Source organism: Cupressus sempervirens, chromosome 4, assembly GCF_028749045.1.
Source record: "Cupressus sempervirens isolate cs-2001-9-10 chromosome 4, ASM2874904v1, whole genome shotgun sequence".
Taxonomy (NCBI): Eukaryota; Viridiplantae; Streptophyta; class Pinopsida; order Cupressales; family Cupressaceae; genus Cupressus; species Cupressus sempervirens.
In genome coordinates this window covers 888,930,733-888,951,868 of record NC_143121.1, presented here as the reverse complement: position 1 = coordinate 888,951,868, position 21,136 = coordinate 888,930,733, and the positions used below count along the sequence as shown (strand labels likewise).

The window sequence follows — 21,136 nt, the reverse complement described above, 5'->3', positions numbered from 1 at the left end:
CAAAGAAAAGGTGGTATATTATATGTTATGAGGCAATATTAAAAAGCTTTCAACGTGGTATACAAAACAAAGGCAAAATTTTCAAAAGGAAAATTTTATCATAGTTTTGATAGCAACATTTAATAGAAGGCCGTAAGTAGTGACAGAGTCAGTACGTGGTTGTTAAAGATAGCCCGTATATGTGCCAAATGTAATATTTGTGTGGTGGACTTCAAAGGAGGTTGTGTTTTAGTTTTGGTTGTGGGTGTTTTTTTATTTTTATTTTGTTTGAAGAAAAAACATTTCATTGCTGTGAAAGTTTTTGACAGTGAACACAACTTTATTCCTCTACTATATGGTGAAGAGGTTTAGATGGCTTTTGGATATTTGTTATATTGTAAAAGTCATAGTCTTCCTATGAGTTGGTAAGGATTTTTTAACAAGTCCATGAAGATTCCTTTTAAAAATTCTATGAGTCTGTGGTCTTTCTCTATGAAAGTTTTTTAAGAAAACTTTGGTGAAGTTTCTTTTGATACATATTCTGATCTATGATCCTGTTTACCTTGCAGGAGTCTTAGGGGAAAAAAATATAAAGGTTTTTATCAAAGATATATAAAAACCCTCATTGTGACAATCAGAAACAACAAAGGTAAAAGAAATTTTTACAGGTATGCATGCTCAAGTGAGAAGTTTGGATCTCAAATTTATTGAAGAAGATACTTGTTTTAGTTTTGAAAAAGGATTTCAAAATATAATAAATAATAAGGGTTTCAAGAATTCTTCATAGTATATCATGGAAGTTGTTTTAGATTGATATCATTTCTTTTTCATAGAAAGTTTTCAAGATTTGATTTCTTGAATTAGAGCGAAGTCCATAAACCCTAGATGAAAATTTTTAAAGGCTAAAAGGGTTTTTCAATTGTTTCGAATGATATCTGTTTGAAAGAAAAAATTAAATGACTATTTCTAGTTTTTCATAGAAATTTTTTTTGATATAGTTCAATTTTTTAAATAAGATGGGGTTGCTATTTCAAACCCTTATAATGGCAATTTTTGAAGATTTTTTTAGTTTGTTCAAAAGACATTTCTTTGATGGTTTTAAATTCAAAATCCTACCTAGATTTATATGGCTAGCATTTTTAGAACATGGACAAATATGAGGCTTATCAGTTGGTTTAATAACAACATTTCAAAAGGGTTTTTGAAAATGAACCTAACCAATTCAGTTAGTTCTGTAATTGATTCATTTTAAAAAAATTCTCCATAAATAGAGAACATTGTAAACTCTGAACGGAGTGTGTGAAAAAGTTATTGAAACACACACACACACACACACACACACACACATTGTGAAATATTTGAAAAGAGTTGTATTTAAAGCTATATTTTAAGCTTGTATACATGTATAGATGCAACATATACATTTGTATGTGTATATGAGATTGTAAGAATAGAAAGAGATAGAAATGTTTGAACACCCTAAGCAGTTCTCGTTGCTGATTGTAAAGGAATTGAAGCAATAAAAATTACAGCTTCACGAAGTTTTTTTCCTCCCTATGAAGTGTTAAAATTCTTTGGAATAACTGAGAGAGAGAGGGGGGGGGGTGAATCAGTTATTCAAGGTCCAAATGCCCTAATAACACTTTTTCTCTATTTTTAATAAATCCATACACTTTTCATTTATCCAAACTTAAATCAACCATATTAGCAAGTTACAGTAAATAAACATGCAGAGATAAAACATGAAAGATCAATACATGACACAATGATTTACATGGAACCCAATTTGGGAAAAACCACTGGTAACATGCTACTTGATTTTCACTCTTCTAAAGTGATGCCCTGTTAAAAGCCTACCCTGTTAAAGGCTTACAACACACTGTTAAATGTGACCTTGTTAGAGGATTTCACCAAACTGTTAGGAATGGGTCTGGTTAAAGGACTTTTTGAACATTCACATGGAATCTCACCTTGTTAAAGGATTTACCTCATGGCTATTAAACCAACCTAAGTCCATAGGATTTAAACTATCTATTACAATTGCTAGAGAGTAACAATAATGACTTTTTGATCTGATATAACTTACAACATACTTTGCAGATTTTAGATCACACTTCAGTTCTATCCTTTCACTTGGCTTTAATCACTTCACCTCTAACAGCTTGTCTTCTTCTCAAGCTTTGTCTCCTTGAGTCTTCCTACTCATCATACCAATGCATCCATATCTGGGGTCTTCTTATTGAAATAGAGTAACTATGCTCTCTTTCTTCCTTAGCACCTCCTTCAGCATTTTATGCTTTCATGCTTGACCACCTCTCTTTGTATCTTTTCTTCATCAACTTATGTCTCCTTAAATAGAAATCTGATTTTCCTTTTTCGCTTAATTCTCCCTCTCCAATTTTAGGGTTTCAAATGGATTAGGTAGAATACAATGTATCTATCCCATATCTTGTTCTTAATAAAAACCTTGTCAGTTGTATCTTTTAAAATTGTTCTGCATGGTGTTCTGTGTCACCAGCTCATCATTCTTATCTTCCATTTAATTTACAAACTTCTAGATAACAACCTTGTTGTCTTAGATATGGAAAATATTTGATTTTCAAAATAATGCAGCAACTCGGCATTATTGATTTACTGGTGCTCGGCACCTTTGTGTTACTCGGCATTGTTGGTTTTTTGATGCTTGGCATCTATTTCCTAGATAGCTCGACACTTGAATTTCACTCGAGACTTGATAAATTCTGTATCACTCAGCATCTGAAGTTTACTCAACACTTGTATCACTCAGCATCTGAAGTTTACTCAGCACTTGTATCACTCAGCATCTGAAGTTTACTCAGCACTTGTATCACTCGACGTCTGAAGTTGATCTTGCTCGGCTTCAACTAGGAATTTATTCGGCACCTACTAGCTTGCTCAGCTCCCTCTCTCTAATGAACTTTAGTTAGGCTTTACAGATGGCTTAGCTAAAAACCTTTCATCTCTGATATGTTTCAGTGTGCCCATTCTTTGTGTCTTATAGTATGTCATCAACACACTTTTTCATCAATGGCTCAGCTGATCCTTGTACTTCATTAAAACATCATAACTTCAACCTTTCTCTTGGTGTACTAGTTACATCTTATTGATTACCTCCTTCTTGTCAATCAACTAACTAATAGTATTTGGATCACTAAAGCAATTGTCATTCCTGCAAGTAGCAAGTTTGACATAAATGACAAAACAATGATTGAGAACATTCTTTACCAGTTCCATATGATCATTCTAACAACTTTTCTCATGATCTTTTCAATCATTTCCAACAATCTCCCTCTTTGGCATTGATGGCAAAACCAAACTGATCAATTGTTCAACTTAGTTACAATATCCCTCTTTCATATATATCTCCCTCTTGCTTTGTATTGATCAAGTTTATGCATATTTCTCCCTCTTTGACATAAATGCCAAAGATGTAGCATCTTTATCATGCAAAATATAAGCTTTTGCTTCTTGTTGTTTTTCTCCCTCTGTCACCATGCTTGTGACTGATTTGGAGTTTCTACTCTTGCTGTCATCCTCTGCATCATTCTTTTGATATTTCAATGATTTATTGCTGGTGATGCAGGGAAGCTTTCTTGTTGCTTTAGACTGCTTGAGTTAGGGGTATTACCCCCAACTTGCCTCTAAGATATTCATAAGCATCCTTTGGCAATGGTTTAGTGAAGATATCTACAGTTTGTTCCTTTGTGTGAATGTATTCCACCTTTACTTGTTTGTCTTCTACTAGTTCTCTGACATAATGATACTTGATTGCAATGTGCTTGGTTTTTGCATGCATTACCAAATTTTTGGATATGTTTATAGCACTTGTGTTATCACAATACAATATCACAGGTTTTGTTACCTCTTCTTTCATTCCTTTCAATAGATGTGTGAGCCACACAATGTTTGTGCAATTGACTGCTGCTGCCACATATTCTGATTCTGCAGTGGACTAGGATGTGCATGTTTATTTCTTGCTAGTCCAAGTAACTAGCCTTTTGTCTAGAAATAATGCACCTCCACTTGTGCTTTTTCTATCATCAATGTTGCCTCTCCAATCTGCATCTGTATATGCATTGGGCTCAAATTTTATATTCTTCTTATAGTATAGACCAAAGTTATCAGTTCCTTTAAGATATCTCATTATTCTTTTTACTGCTATGAGATGATTTTCTTTGGGATTAGGAGAGAATCTAGCCACTATTCCAACTGCTAATGCTATATCGGGTCTGCTATGTACAACATATTGTAGTTTTCCAATCATGGATCTATACATTGTTTGATTGACTTCAGCTGATTCATCATTTTTGGATAGCTTATTTTTTGTCACCATTGGTGTGTTGACTGGTTTGGACTCCTCCAATCCAAATGTTTTGAGTATTTCTTTGATATACTTTGATTGTGTCACAAATATACCATGTTTTAGTTGATGTACTTCCAATCCAACAAAAAATTTGATCTCTCCAAACATAGACATTTCAAACTCATGTTTCATTTTGTCAGCAAAGCCTTTGCAAAGCACTTCCTTTCCTCCAAATACTATGTCATCCACAAAGATTTTAGATACAATAATATCCTTACCTTCTTCTGATTTGATGTACATGTTGCTGTTATCATCAGTTCTTTCAAATCCTATTTGCACTAGATACTTGTGAAGTCTCTCATACCATGCTTTGGGTGCTTGTTTCAAACCATAGAGTGCTTTATGTAGCTTACAAACCATATCCCTATTGTTCTCATCAAAAAATTCTTTCGGTTGTTCAATGTAGACTTCTTCTTCTAGTATACCATTTAAAAAAGTAGACTTTACATCCATCTGATAGACTTTAAAATCTTTATATGCAACATATGCAAGTAATGTTTTTACTCCTTCCATTCTAGCAACAAGGGCGAATGTTTCCCCATAGTCTAGTCCTTCTTCTTGAGCATAACCCTTGCATACTAGTCTATCTTTGTTTCTGGTAATCTCACCATTCTCATCTAGCTTGTTTCTAAATACCCATTTGGTGCCAATCACATTCTTGTCAACTGGTTTGGGAACCAAACTCCAAGTTTTGTTCTTCTTTATTTGATCAATCTCTTCTTCCATAGCTTTGTACCAGTCATCATCTTGTAATGCACCATAAACTATCTTAGGTTCAGATTTGCTAATCAGACATGATTCATGTCTTAGTTTGTTCCTTGTCATTGGTCTTGTATCTTTGTCACCAATTATCTGTTCAGCAGGGTGATGTCTTTTTACATATTTGGATAATCTTGGTTCTGTCCTTGTTTCCATGTTTGATATTTTTGATTTAGGGTCACTATGTACTAAGTTTTCAGGTTGTTCTTTATCTCTTTCATATGTACTAACTTCAGAATCAGATTGTGCATTTCCTTCATTCTGCAACTCGGCTTCTGAATGCAACTCGACATTCACTGGTTGTGAGTCAGCTGAAACTAAAACTTGTTGTTGAGTTTCAATTTTATTGACATCATATTCATTAGTCATTCCTTCATAAAAATACACAAAGGTTCTGTATTCATCCATTCTTTTTGGTTCTTTAGCTTGGACTTTTGTATGTTCATCAAAGTTTACATTTGCACTTTCTACAATTTTATTAGTGTTAGTATTCAAACACTTGTATGCCTTACTTCTAGTGGAATAACCAAGGAATATGCCTTCATCACTTTTTGCATCAAATTTTTCATTTCTAGCATCTTTAAGGATAAAACATTTGCAGCCAAACACTTTGAAATGTTTTACATTGGGTGAGTGACCATACCATAATTCAAAAGGTGTTGTATTTGTACTTTTCTTGACTTGTACTCAATTCAGTGTATGAACAGCTACACTTACAACTTCTCTCCAATATTTTAGAGCAACAGTCTTTTCCATCATTAATGTTCTGGCACAGTCAATTATAGATCTATTTCTTCTTTCAGCAATTCCATTCTGTGGGGGAGTTCTAGGAGCTGACGTTTGTCTTTTGATTCCTTTATCATTACAAAATATCTCGAATTCATTTGATGTGAATTCACCACCTCTGTCCGATCTTAGGCATTTCAAGCTCTTTTCTGTTTCCTTTCAACTCTAGCCACATACCACTTAAGCATTTGAAAAGCATCAGATTTTTGCTTTAAAAGCATAACAGTCATCATCTTGGAATAGTCATCAACAAACAACATCATGTACTTATCTCCTTTATAGCTTTGTACTTCCATTGGACCACATAGGTCAGTATGAACTAGTTCAAGTACTTCTTTGGATGTATAGTTTTTGCTTTTGAAACTTGACTTTATCATCTTTCCTAGCTGACATTGTTTGCACATGATATTATCAGGCTTCTTCAATTTTGGTAAACCTCTGACTTTCTTCATTTTACTGATCTTAACCAGATTTTCAAAGTTGACATGACATAGCCTTCTATGCCATAACCATTCATCATCAAATTTTGCAATAAAACAAGAAACTTCATCCATATCAAGGTAAAACATATTACTCCTTGTTTGATCTCCTTTTCCTATTAGTTTACCATTAGTATCATAGATTTTTTCAATTTTGTTTCTAAATTCTACTTTGCATCCTATATTGCCTAACTGTGAGACACTCAGCAAATTGTAGTTTAATCCTTCAACATAGTATGCATTATCACATGAATTTTTTTTTGTGAGCTAAGTAATGGAACCTTTTCCTTTGATTTGACAAGGAGCATCATTACCAAATCTAACACTATTTCCATCATACTGAGTAAAGTTAACAAACTTACTTTTGTCTCCTGTCATGTGATGTGAGCATCCACTGTCTATGATACACCTGTCATTTTTGTTCATACATGTTACCAGTGTTGTGGGCTCTTCTTCATTAGATTGGTCCTTCATGGCTACATAAACAACTTCATCATCATTGTCATCAGAATTTTTTTCAACAATATAACACTTCTTACCTTTGTCTTTGTAATCTCTCTTGTCATCATCTCTTCTGAATTTGTTTTTGTTGCCTTCCTTGTAATTCTTTTTCTGTGTACATCTGGCAGCAATATGACCTACTTCATTGCAATTGAAACAAATGATAGGAATTTTACCTTTGAATTTTTCTTTGCCTCTGTGAAATCTTCTAGCAAACAATGCTTCCGATTGTTCCACATCTTCCTCATCAGTGCTACTATCACTAGATACATATTTCATTTTTCTTCCTTTCTTTGATTTCACCTGTTCAGCATCTTTTAGTGATAGATTAGCCTTAAATGCATAGTCAACATTCTTAGGTCTGTAGTTGTCAAAGTTAGATAACTCAAATGTAGTAAGTCTACCTATTATACCTTCAAAACTTAGATTGTTTCCTAATACACATCTTAGTTCTTGTATTGCTAATACTCTAATAGCATAGATAGGGAGCAAGGTTCTTAATAACTTACTATTAACAGTATCTTCATCCAATTGACCATTCAAGCATCTTATTGCACTTACCACTTCCTTTATTCTTGCGCCATACTGAGCAACATTCTCATTTTCCTCCATTTTCATATCATCAAACTTTCCTCTGAGACTTTCTCTTTTTTCTCTCTGTACATTCTGATCTCCTCCATAGATGTCTAATAGGGCTTTCCACATTTTGAATGTAGTGTCACATCGTTTGATATTATCAAATTCAGCATAGTTGAGTGCAGAGGCAATCTCCAACATTGTCTGATTGTGTTGCTGCTTGTTTTTCATGTCTTCTACGACAAGAGTACCAGTTGGATCTACGTGTTCAGTGATAATTGAATTTTGGGCATAATCTCCTATGGATCCAAGATTTAGCTTCATCAAACTTTTCCATGCAACAAAGTTGTCTTTGTTGAGCTTGGGAACTTCTCTCTTAGGCATTTTGATCTTTTCTACTTATAGTCCCTTTAAACTGAATCAACAGTTTAGCTTTGATACCAATTGTTAGAATTCTTTAGAATAACTAAGAGGGAAAAGGGGGGGGTGGGGGGTTGAATCAATTATTCAAGGTCCAAATCCCCTAATAACACTTTTTTTCTATTTTTAATGAATCCATACACTTTTCATCCATACAAACTTAAATAAACCATATTAGCAAGTTACAGTAAATCGACATGCAGAGATAAAACATGAAAGATCAACACATGAAACAATGATTTACGTGGAAACCCAATTTGGAAAAAACCACCAGTAACATGCTACTTGATTTTCACTCTTCTAAAGTGATGCCTTGTTAAAAGCCTACCTTGTTAAAGGCTTACAACACATTATTAAATGTGACCTTGTTAGAGGATTTCACCAAACTGTTAGGAACGGGCTTGGTTAAAGAACTTTTTGAAAATTCACTTTGAATGTCACCCTGTTAAAGGATTTACCTCATGGCTATTAAACCAACCTAAGTCCGTAGGATTTAAACTATCTGTTACAATTGCTAGAGAGTAACAATAATGGCTTTTTGATCTGATATAACTTACAACATACTTTGCAGATTTTAGATCACACTTCAGTTCTATCCTTTCGCTTGGCTTTAATCACTTCAGCTCTAACTACTTGTCTTCTTCTCAAGCTTTGTCTCCTTGAGTCTTCATACTTATCATACCAATGCATCTATATCTTGGGTCTTCTTATTGAAATAGAGTAACTATGCTCTCTTTCTTCCTTAGCACCTCCTTCAGCATTTTATGCTTTCATGCTTGACCAACTCTCTCTGTATCTTTTCTTCATGAACTTATGTCTCCTTAAATAGAAATCTAATTTTACTTTTCCGCTCAATTCTCCCTCTCCAATTTTAGGGTTTCAAATGGATTAGGGAGGATACAATGTATCTATCCCATATCTTGTTCTTATTAAAAACCTCATCAGTTGTATCTTTTAAAAATGTTCTACATGGTGTTTTATGTAACCATCTCATCATTCTTATCTTCCATTTAATTTATAAACTTTTAGATAACAACCTTTTCAGCTTAGATCTAGCAAATTTTCGATTTTCAAAATAATGCAGCAACTCAACATTATTGATTTACTGGTGCTCGGCACCTGTGTGTTACTCGGCACTATTAGTTTTTTGATGCTCGGCATCTATTTCCTGGATAGCTCGGTACTTGAATTTCACTTGGCACTTGATAGATTTTGTATCACTCGAGATCTAAAGTTTACTCAGCACTTGTATCACTCAGCATCTAAAGTTGATCTTTCTCGGCTTCAACTAGGAATCTGTTCGGCACCTACTAGCTTGCTCAGCTCCCTCTCTCTAATGAACTTTAGTTAGGCTTTACAGATGGCTTAGCTAAAAACCTTTCATCTTTGATATGTTTCAGTGTGCCCATTCTCTATGTCTTATAGTATGTCATCAACACACTTTTTCATCAATGGCTTAGCTAATCCTTGTACTTCATTACAACATCATAACTTCAACCTTTCTCTTGGTGTACTAGTTACATCTTAATGATTACCTCCTTCTTGTCAATCAACTAACAGATAGTATTTGGATCACTAAAGCAATTGTCATTCCTGCAAGTAGCAAGTTTGACATAAATAACAAAACAATGATTGAGAACATTCTTTACCAGTTCCATATGATCATTCTAACAACTTTCCTCATGATCTTTTCAATCATTTCCAATAATGAAGAATCCCATTTGAGGAATTTTAAGGGTTTCCTACTGAGCAAAATCCATATCTCTATACTTTGTGAGTTGGTATTTTTCTTTCTATTCAAGGTGAGTGCTTTTAATTTCTAGCACCATTTTATATTTAGCTATGAATGGTTAAAGGATTGAGATCAGTATTTTGAATTAAATTTATATAGTTTTGATTCAATCCCCCTCTCAAAACTCTAACACTCTTGACAAATGGTATCAAAGTGTAGGATTCCTTTTAGGAATTGTTACATGGATATTATTTGGAAGTTAAGGCACAAGCTAAAGGAGCTTCCCTTAATAGGGATCTGTTATTTGATAGAAATGATTATGTTTTCTAGAAAGTAATGATGGAGGCCCTTATACACTCTTTAGATGTAAGAATGTGGGACGTTGTTATTACATAGTACATTATCCCACCATTAGTCCCAATTGATGCAAATGATAAACTGACATTTGAATTGTTTGAGAAGGCAAGATACACTCTTCTTTGTGGTCTCACAAAAGATGTTTTTGCTAAAGTTGTCTATTGCAAGTTAGCAAATGACATTTGGGTCAAACTTGAAACAATCTATCAAGGAGATGAAAAAGTAAAAGAATCCAAATTGCTAACTCTCAAAACATAGTTTGATAATCTAAAAATGAATGGAGATGAAACCATTGCAGCATACTTCTTAAGAATTAATGAAGTAGTAAATGCTAGAAAGGGTCTAGGTGAATAGATAGAAGAATGTGATATAGTTTCAAAAGTCATTAGGTCAGTATTACCTAAATTTGAAACTAAAATATCTACATTAGAAGAAAAGAAAAGCTTTTCAAAATTGACCCTGCATTAATTACAAGGAACTCTAACCACATATGAAATGAGGATTAGCAATCAAGCTAGTTCCTCATCAAAAGAAACAACCTTTAAGGCTGAAAAACATGATGAGAGTGATTTAGACCTGACACATGCTTTTGAAGCATTGTTGGTCAGAAGAATGAGAAAAAAATATAAAGGAAAACATAAATGTTTCAGCTATGGACAACTAGGGCATTTTGCTACAAAATGTCCAAATGTTGAACTTGAAGATTGTGATGAGAAAACTGAGAAGTTTTCCAAAAAGAAGCCTTGGAATTAAAAAAAAAGATTTAAGAACTATAAAAAGAAAATTCTTCTATCAAAAGAAGATTCTAATGAAGAATCTAGTAATGTTGACGAAGAAGGAAAAGACTATTCATGGCTAAAATAGTCCACACCCCTAAAACTGAATCTAGTGAATCTAAATCTTTATCTAATTCAAATGAAGAAGTAGATCTCAAAGAATAACTTTTAAAATCTTTGTAAGAACTCAAAAGATTAAAGAAGTTAATTTCAAATCATGAAATTGAAAATAAAAAACTTCAAGAAGAGTTAAAAGAAGCAAATCTGATTATAGAAAATCAAAAATTCTACTTTAAGAAAAGGATAAGAAATTGAATGTTTTGCAAAGTTCATCTGAAGAGTCTAGTAGTCAGAAAAAAAAAAAAAATTCAATGGTTATTCTTTTAACTACAATATCTTTGGGCACAAGGCCAATCAAGGCAAAAGAAGAATTATCAGGTGCTTTAAATGTTTCCACTATGGCCATTATGCAAATCAATGTAAATTGAATTTGAGACCTAAATAGTCCTAGAAGCAACTAAAGACAACTGAAAAATATTTAATTGTTGAAATAGCCCTATTTGCTCAAAAATCTGCAACATGGGTTTTGGATGGTGGCTGCTCATATCATATGTCTGGATGTAAAAGAAAATTCAAAACTCTAGAAGATTTTGATAGAGGTTTTGTACGATTTGGTGATAATTTAGGAGCTTACATAATAGGAAGAGGCTAAATAATTTTGAACAAGGATACACCAATTCATGATGTATACTTTGTTGAAGGTCTAAAACATAATCTTTTAAGTGTCAATCAGATTTGTGATAGTGGATACTCTATTTATTTTAATGCAAAAGGATGCCATATCAAAAATGGAAGAGACAGAGTCATTGCTAGTGGGTTAAGAACATGTGGAAATATTTATAACCTAATTGATTCTATAGTTCAAGAAAATTCATTAGTTAATACTTGTTTTATGAGTCAAGCAGAGGAGAATTGGCTATGGCATAAGAGATTGGGACACCTAAACTTTGATAATCTTGCTAGAATTAGTAAGAACGAAAAGGTAAGAGGACTACCACAAATAACCAAACCAGAAAATATTTGTGAAGAATGTGTTAAAGGAAAACAAACGAGAGTATTTTTTAAAACAAAAGAATACTCATCAAATAGATCACTCGAACTAGTACATATTGATCTTTGTGGTCCAACTAAAATTGCATCATTAAATGGTGGAAAATACTTCATGTTATTCATAGATGACTATTGAAGGATGGTTTGGGTAAAATTTCTAAAACACAAATCAAAAGCCTTTAATTGTTTTAAAATCTTTAGAAAGATGATAGAAAGAGAAACTGACTTAAAACTAAAATTTTTAAGATCAGATAGGGGAGGAGAATTCACCTCTTAGGAATTCATTGAGTATTGTAAAAAATGTGGTATAAAAAGACAATACTCTACTACTAGGACACCACAACAAAATGGTGTTGTAGAAAGGAAAGAAAAACATGTAAAAGAAATGGCAAGGACCATGCTGAATGAAGTAAAAATTCTTGATAAATTTTGGAAAGAAGTTGTTCATACAGATGTCTACATCCTAAATAGAGCACAAAATAGAGTTAGAATAGCTTATACTCCATATGAATTATGTAATGGAAAACAAAAAATGTCAAGAATTTCAAGATTTTTGGATGTAAATGTTTTATCAAAAAGAATGATGATTCTCTAGAGAACTTCAACTCAAGATCTAATGAAGGGATTTTTCTTGGGTACTCCACGCATAACAAAGCTTATAAATGCTATAAAAAAAGACTAAACAAAATTGTAGAAGCCATAAATGTAATATTTGATGAAAATTTTGTGTGCAGTAATGACAAAGAAGATCATGAAGATTCATCTCTCCATAAATCAAAAAATTTACATGATGAACATCTTGAAAATGATAAAACTGAACTTGCTAATGAAATTGAACTAGAAAGCTATTCAAGTCCCAAAATAACAAGTACTAGTTCAACAATAAAAACTTCTAGAATAATAGCTAAGAGACATCATGAGTCTCAAGTTATTGGAGATGTAGAAAAGGGAATTTTAACTAGAAGAAAAGCCAAAATAGGTGAACAAGTGAATATAGTTGAACATTTTTGCTTAATACTAGATTTTGAAGCAAAGAGTGTTGTTGAAGGTTTATCGGATTCTTATTGGCAAAATGTTATGCAGGAAGAAATTAATCAAAGAGAGAGAAATAAAACTTGGGAACTTCTTCCTAGACCTAGTGAAAAAAATGTCATAGGTGAAAAATGGATATTTCATAACAAAGTGAACGAAAATGGCAAAGTGGTCAAGAATAAAGCCAAATTTGTATGCAAAGGTTATGCTCAGCAAGAAGGAATTGATTTTGGTGAAACCTTTGCACTAGTTGCAAGGATGGAATCAATTAGAATCTTTCTTGCATATGCCAATTATAAAAAAATTAGTATTTACCAAATGGATGTCAAAATTGCATTCTTGAATGGGTATCTTGAAGAGGAAGTCTATATGGAACAGCTAGAAGGGTTTGAATCTCTTGACAAACCTGATTATGTTTACCAACACAAAAAGGCTTTATATGGTCTAAAACAAGCTCCTAGAGCCTTGTATTTCAAGTTGGATAAACATTTAACTGAAAATGGATTTTCTCATGGAAAGGTAGACAATACTTTGTATATCAAAGTCATAAATGTTGACATTTTGGCAATAGAAATCTATTTGGATGATATTATATTTGGGTCTACTAATGATGAGTTAGCAAAAAAAAATTCAAAAATAATAGAATTTGAGTTTGAAATGTCATTGTTAGGTGTGCTCACATTTTTCTTTGGTTTGCAAAAGTTCAATATGGCTGACTGTAAACTAGTAAGTACTCCTATGGAGATAGACTGCAAACTAAGAAAGAATGTTGACTCACCTTTAGTAAATCAAACTCTCTATAGATCCATGATTGGATGTTTGTTATATCTTACAACATCTAAACTTGACATAATGCAAGCAGTATGTATGGTGTCAAGATTTCAATCCGATCCAAAATAGTCTCATCTAAATACAGTGAATAGAATACTAAAATACATTCAAGGCACACTTGATTATGCTTTATGGTATCCTCATAGCAATGATTTTACACTTTCTAGTTATACTGATGCAGATTGGGGTGGATCAAATGATAAAAGAGCATTAGCGGTGCAACTTTCTTCCTTGGTGATTGCCTAGTTGCCTATCATAGTAAGAAACAAGACTGTGTCACTTTGTCTACTTGTGAATCTAAATATGTTGTTGCTACAACATGTTGTACTCAGTTGATTTGGATGGACTATTAGTTATCTGATTTGGGTATTCAAGTTTCAAAACCTATTTATATCATGTGTGACAATATGAGTGTTGTTCAATTAAACAAAAATTCAGTAATGGACTCATGCACAAAACATGTGGCCATTAAACTTCATTTTTTGTGTGACAAGGTTTTGAAAAATGAATTCAAACTGATCTATGTGCCTACTCAAGGATAGGTAGCAGACATTTTTACCAAAGCTCTACCTAGGGAACTATTTAAACAATTAAGAACTCAATTGGGAGTTTTCTCTCAATCAATGCTAATATAAAATTCTTGCAAATAAACATTCTATGTTATTTTTTTGCTCCTAATCATAGTAATTCTTTTCATGAAAAGCAGATGGTCAAATTTTTTGATGCAAAATTTTTGGAGGAGATATCAATTCATCTGTTCATTTAGGTTGATTCAAATATTTTTGTAGCATACTTTTTTAGCATATTGATAGCATATTTTTTCAGCATACTAACATCATGTTCATGTTGTGTTTAACATATGTTGTTCATTTCAGTTCACAATTGGTTGGCATTTCAGTTGGTAGTTGGCATATTTTTCATTTTGGCAGTTGGTTGGCATTTCAATTGGCAGTTGGGATATTTTTCATTTCGGTTGGCATTTTAGTTGGTATTTGGCATATAAGTGATTTTTTACAGTGGGCATGTTTTTCATATCAGTGCTATATCATTCTGGTTTCAATTTTTTTTTATCAGCATTGTATAATGGTTAATTTAGAGTTGTGTTATCAGCATTGCATGATGGTTAATGGTTCCTGATGGTTGATGATTCTTGATTATTAGTAATTTTTTGTTTCAGCATAATCATTCTTTGTTCATTATCTTGTATGTATGAGATGGTGAAAATTTTTGCCTCAAAAATGGGGGAGATTGTTAACCATCTCTTGTTGGCAAAATGCATTTTAAAATAAGTTTGACCAAAGAAAAGGTGGTAAACATAAAGTGACAAAAATGTGGTATATTATATGTTATGAGGTAGTATTAAAAAGCTTTCAACATGGCATACAAAAAAGAGGCAGAATTTTCAAAAGGAAACTTTTATCATAGTTTTGATAGTAACATTTAATAGAGGGCCATAAGTACTGAAATAGTCAATATGTGACTATTAAAGATAGCCTGCATATGCGCCAAATGTAATATTTGCATGGTGGACTTCAAAGGAGGTTGTGTTTTAGTTTTGGTTGTGGGTGATTTTTTGTTTCTATTTTGTTTGAAGAACAAACATTTCAGTACTGTGAAATTTTTTGACAACGAACACAACTTTATTCCTCTACTATATGGTGAAGAGGTTCAGATGGCTTTTGGATATTTGTTATACTGTAAAAGTCTTATTCTTCTTGTTACCTAGTAAAGATTGTTTAATTTGTCGATGAAGATTCTTTTTAAAAATTCTATGAGTTTGTGGTCTTGCTTTATGAAAGTTTTTAAAGAAAAGTTTGGTAAAGTTTCTTTTGATATATATTCTAATCTATGATCTTGTTTACCTTGCATGAGTCTTGGGGGCAAAAAATATAAAGTTTTTTATCAAAGATATAGAAAAAGCCTCATTGTGACAATCACAAATCGAAAAGGTAAAAGAAATTTTTATAGGTATGCATGCTCAGGTGAGAAGTTTAGATCTCAGATTTATTAAAGAAGATACTTGTTTCAATTTTGAAAAAGTGTTTGAAAATATAATAAAAAACAAGGGTTTTAAGAATTCTTTATAGTGAATCATGGAAGTTGTTTTAGATTGATATCATTTTTTTCATAGAAAGTTTTCAAAATTTGATTTCTTAAATAAGAGGGAAGTTCATAAACCCTAGATAAATTTTTTTGAAGGCTAAAAGGGTTTTTCATTTGTTTCAAATGATATCCATTTGAAAGAAAAAAGGAAATGAGTATTTCTAGTTTTTCATAGACAATATTTTTGATACAGTTCAATTTTTTAAATAAAATGGGTTTGCTATTTCAAACACTTATAGTGGGAATTTTTGAAGATTTTTTCAGTTTGTTGAAAAGACATTTCTTTGGTGGTTTTAAATTCGAAATCCTACCTAGATTTATATGGCTGACAGTTTTGGAACATGGACAAATCCGAGGCTTATCAATTGGTTTAATAATAACATTTCAAAAGGGTTTTTAAAAACGAACCTAACTAGTTCAGTTAGTTCTATAACTGATTCATTTCGAAATTTTTTTCTATATATAGAGAACATTGTAAAGTCTGAAAGGAGTATGTGAAAAAGGCATTGAAAAAGACACACACAGACACACACACATATTGTGAAAGATTTGAAAAGAGTTGTATTACAAAGCTATGTTATAAGCTTGTATACATGTATAGATGCAACATATACATTTGTATGCCTATATGAGATTGTAAGAATACCAAGAGATAGAAAGGGTTGAACACCCTGAGTAGTTCTCACTGCTGATTGTAAAGGAATTGAAACAATAAGGATTACAGCTTCACGAAGTCGTTTTTCTCCTTGTGATGAATCCCATTTGAGGAATTTTGAGGGTTTCCCACTTGGCAAAATCTGTGTCTCTATACTGTGTGAGTTGATATTTTCTTTCTATTCATGGCGAATGCTTTTAATTTCCATCACTATTTTATATTCAGCTATGAATGGTTAAAGGATTGAAATCAGTATTTTAAATTAAATTTATATAGTTATGATTCACCCCTTCTAGTCTAACACTTCCAACAAAGTAATCGAATTCAGTTTGGATGCAAATATCACAAGTTCAATTCTTTCTATTAAATGAACTTGACGTTTCTGTGATTTTAGCGGGAAGAATTCCCTTGAACCAAGTAAGCAAGGATGTTCTGAACGCTTACAAGAAGGGTGAAGAGATTCTGTATGTTCTATAACAAAACATCGCCAAATCTTTAAAATCGTATAAAATAATCCGTTTCTCCAAATTTTGTACAGGAAAATGAAGATGAAACAGTGGGGGGAAGAGTATTATGTTCAAAAGCACGCGGGAGAGTCGTGCGACGTTTCTGTTGTTTGCAAAGGGAAGCTCGTACTGCTCAGTGAAGGATCTCCTGGTCAGTAGATAAACAATTTCATATTTGCAAAGCAAGTCCTTCTTTTTTGGGTTAAAAAGTTGAATCCAAAAGATAGTTAATTAATTTGAAAATATGATATGCGGTTTAATTCAGAAAGCAATCTTATATGAGAATTTAATGTCTACGAATCAGCATTTGTTTTCAATCTAAAATTTGAATGCTCTGTTTTTTTTTGTGTAAATTTATACTGGCAGGTCGGAAATCAAAGAGCGGCAGAAGTTCTCTGCCAGATTGGCTGAGGAAACGAACCGAAGCTTCCATTGTTAAACCTTCTCCAAATGATTTTAGCCGATCGATTTCATCACCTGCAAACTTCGGATCAGATCTGAACAATGGTAGTCAAACCCCATCAAATTTGCAGCGAGATTCTGTGTCTCCCGTGACCGAGAAAACGAATGATCTGGAAATAACAGCTGCAATTGATGAATTTTGCTCGGAATTGGAAGCGCCATACAGGTCACAAATGGATGTTGATCAAGCTTACGATGTCGAGCATGACCCAACAGAATCTCATGTAGATCCTCTCGAACAAACATTGTTTTCTTATCATATTTCTTCGCTTCAAGCTTAATAAATTTCTTTATTTTCATCGAGTCATAAATAAATGGTAGCCACAATTAGAGATTTTTCATGTCTTCTGAGAAAGCTAATCTAGGCAATTAGCCGAAACATGTAAACGAGTTTAAAAGATCCGTATGTGTGATATTTATGATATGGAACTAAAACTAACTTGAAATTTAAAGCAGGAACTGCAAAGTGAAATCCTGAGGTGCAAGAAAGCAGAGGCCGCTGCAATGACATCAATTCACAAGATATAAACTATTTCCTCATTTTTTAGATGCAACTTCTTGTTGCTGCAGTAAATTCAGTGTGAAGATCATGAAACAGACTTCAAGGATATGACCAAAGAGAAAGAGGCGGCCATCTCGTGTATAAAGCTGTATGAACAGAAATGCCAAGACCTTAAAAGGCGACGGAACGAGGTCGAAGAAGAAGTTCAAGAAATGCTGGAGAAACTGGCATCACTCGCAGAAAAAGTGAACAAATGCACCCTTGAAAGACAGGCATCCATTAGTGAGGTCGAACCAACAAGGCGAAAGCTTGCGGCCGTAGAAGAACAAAACTTTTGAATTCTGCAGCAAAAGGATGCCGAAATTCAACATCTTCAGAGTTGCTTGCATAGAATGCCGCCAGGCGATGCCTCCATATCCTGGTCGTCCTCTAATATCCTTGAATTTCGCGTATACTCTTTCGAGGAAATAAAAACAGCAACCTGCAATTTCTCCAACGATTTTAAACTCGGAGAATGCGGTTACGGCGATGTGTACAAAGGCGTAATCAAACAAACAGCCGTTGCAGTCAAAATCCTAAGGGAGAACGGTTTGCAGGGTCGGCAAGAGTTCCAAAGCGAGGTATGCAAACTAAATTTTTTTTCAAGGCGACGCAAATTTTTAAATTATCTTCTTTTCTGGCAGATTTTTTCAAAAAAAATATCTCTTTTCTTACAGAAATTCTATGAATTTCTCTTGTTCAGATCGGTATTTTCAAAGACTTTCATCATCCGCAGTTGATACAAATTCTTGGAGCCTGTTCTGAACGAGGTTTTATAATATACGAATATATGTCGAACGGATGTCTTGAAGATCACCTGAGCTGCAAAAGCACCTCTCTGCCTCTTCCCTGGTACGCCAGATTTCGCATTGCCGCCAAAGTATGCTCCGTTTTGCAGTATTTGCACAGTTTTATGCCGGATCCAATCGTGCACCGTGATCTGAAACCCCAACATATACTCGTTGATGAGAATTGTTTGAGCAAAATAAGCGACTTCGGCCTTTCCCGTCTTCTGTCAAAGGATCAGAACTCAGAGTACTCGGAGCCAAAAGGTACATTTTCGTATATGGATCCACAATACCTAACAGACAGCGAATACTGTACAAAATCCGACGTTTACAGCGTCGGAATCGTCATTCTCCAATTACTAACCGGAAAGCCGGCCCAAGGACTCGTCAAAGATGTGGAACGGGCCTTACAAAGTTCAAACTTTCACAAAATTTTGGATCCTTCAGCCGGAGCTTGGCCATCTGTGCATGTTACTCAACTGGCTTATCTTGCCTTGAATTGCACGCATCCGGAAAGAAACAAGAGGCCCGACCTTCAAACGACTGTGATGAGAATGCTTAATCAGATCCGCAACATGTTTCCTGAAACAAAACTTGGTAGGCCGATTGAATGTGAGCAAAAGTCGGGGAAAGGAACTGAGGAAATACATGTTCTCAGCTTCTTCCTATGGGCAAGGATCATTTCTTTTACTCTTAAAGCATTACTTGTTGTTTCAAATGATATTTTTTATCTGATTGTTATTTCATATTTGCGTTAATTCATTAGGTTTTCGTCGTTATTAAAAAATGAGGGTTTTGACTTAAAATTGTTCCGGTTTGCAGGAGATTATGCAGGATCCTTACATCGCTGCAGACGGCTTTACATACGAGAAAGAGGCGATCCAAGGATGGTTTGATTGTGGACGTTGCATCTCTCCCATGACAAATGAAAAGCTTGCGAGTAAGAATCTCATCTCAAACTTTTCTCTAAGATCCGGCATTCGACAGTTGCAAGAAAGAGGTGATCTCTTGTAGATCTACATTTCCTGTACAATGGGAAACGAAGGCGATTTTGCTGAGTCCACATGTTAATATATATGTAAGTTTATGTTAGTAGTTATTGCATGACAGTTTTTTAACTTCACATGTTAATATTTATGTAAGTTTATGTTAGTAGTTATTGCATGACAGTTTTTTAACTGTTTATAGTTTTTGTAAATGTGGTGAGTGAATACAATTAAGGAGATCTCTACAATTTTGTAAGGCAGCAATGATTTTGAAGGTATAACAATTGATTAATAATTATTATTTTTAAGAATATCTTTATGCTGATAGTTTCAATTTACAATAAAAGAAATATTATATTTAATAGACACACACAATTGATTAAAATAAGATAATACATTATTAAATCTATTTAAATGAGGTATTGTTTTTATATTAATTATATGTAGTTAATAGAATTCTAAAATTCATGTGAGTAGTACTATTGGCTTGTGTATCATTAAACATGATATTAGATGTGAATGTAGGAAGAATGTGTATTATCATGGGTAATGTTATCTACGTTTACATTTGGTTTTATGAAGTCAAATATGTAAGAACTTCTACAGAACTGGCCATCATTATAATATTTTCATTCAATATGAGCCATGTATGTTAAATCATCAACATCTTGTGAGTCACCATGTAACAATCTCCTTAGACTTTGAAAAAGAGAGATGACCTCTAAAACCTACCAATCTATAATCATAAATTGTTGAAAGCCTTCTAATTCCTTATCTAGCTTTTTAATTGCATGCCATGAACTTGGATTATATAGTTATCTATCTCATTAAAATTTTGAGAGAATTGGTTTTCTAATATCATAGACAAGTTGTGAAGATGATTTCTTGATGGGTTCTCTCAATAATTTTCTACCCTGAACAATGTAGCTTAAGCTCAATACTAGCACTATCCAAACTAGAAGAAGTCATAATTTAGTAACTTCTTCTTTAAGGAATTTCAAATTCAAAATAGAAGATTATGAAGATCATAAATGAGTGCAAATTTAAAAATTCAAATACTTAAGAAAGAAATAAAAAGAAGAAAGTAAGGAATTTTTTGATATCCATATGGATCTTGAAGGAAGAGAAATTTGTTGTTTTTTACCTTATCGATTATCATATACGATGTTATACAAATACCATATATAATATTAATAAAATAATAAAATTTATTAGCAATCTGATTAAATGTATGTATATATATGAAAGAACAACAAAAAAAACTAGTAAAAGTAAATGACAAGATATAAAGGCATAGGACATGTATTGTTCACTAAAATAAAAATATGAAAACTAAGATCACTATACTAGTTAATGAAATCTATAAGAATTTT

At 33.1% G+C, this 21,136-nt stretch overlaps 1 protein-coding gene across 1 annotated transcript in view; it reads left to right on the top strand.

The window, feature by feature from the left end:
* The window catches only part of LOC149564246 (U-box domain-containing protein 57-like), a 45,179-nt gene extending 25,388 nt beyond the window's left edge, over positions 1–19,791 (top strand). Inside the window, 6 exon segments of the mRNA XM_089828318.1 lie at positions 16,875–16,931; positions 17,019–17,137; positions 17,353–17,672; positions 18,028–18,570; positions 18,693–19,448; positions 19,600–19,791. Coding sequence (XP_089684444.1) covers positions 16,875–16,931; positions 17,019–17,137; positions 17,353–17,672; positions 18,028–18,570; positions 18,693–19,448; positions 19,600–19,791 — 1,987 coding nt within the window.
* Positions 19,792–21,136: the final 1,345 nt, after the last annotated feature.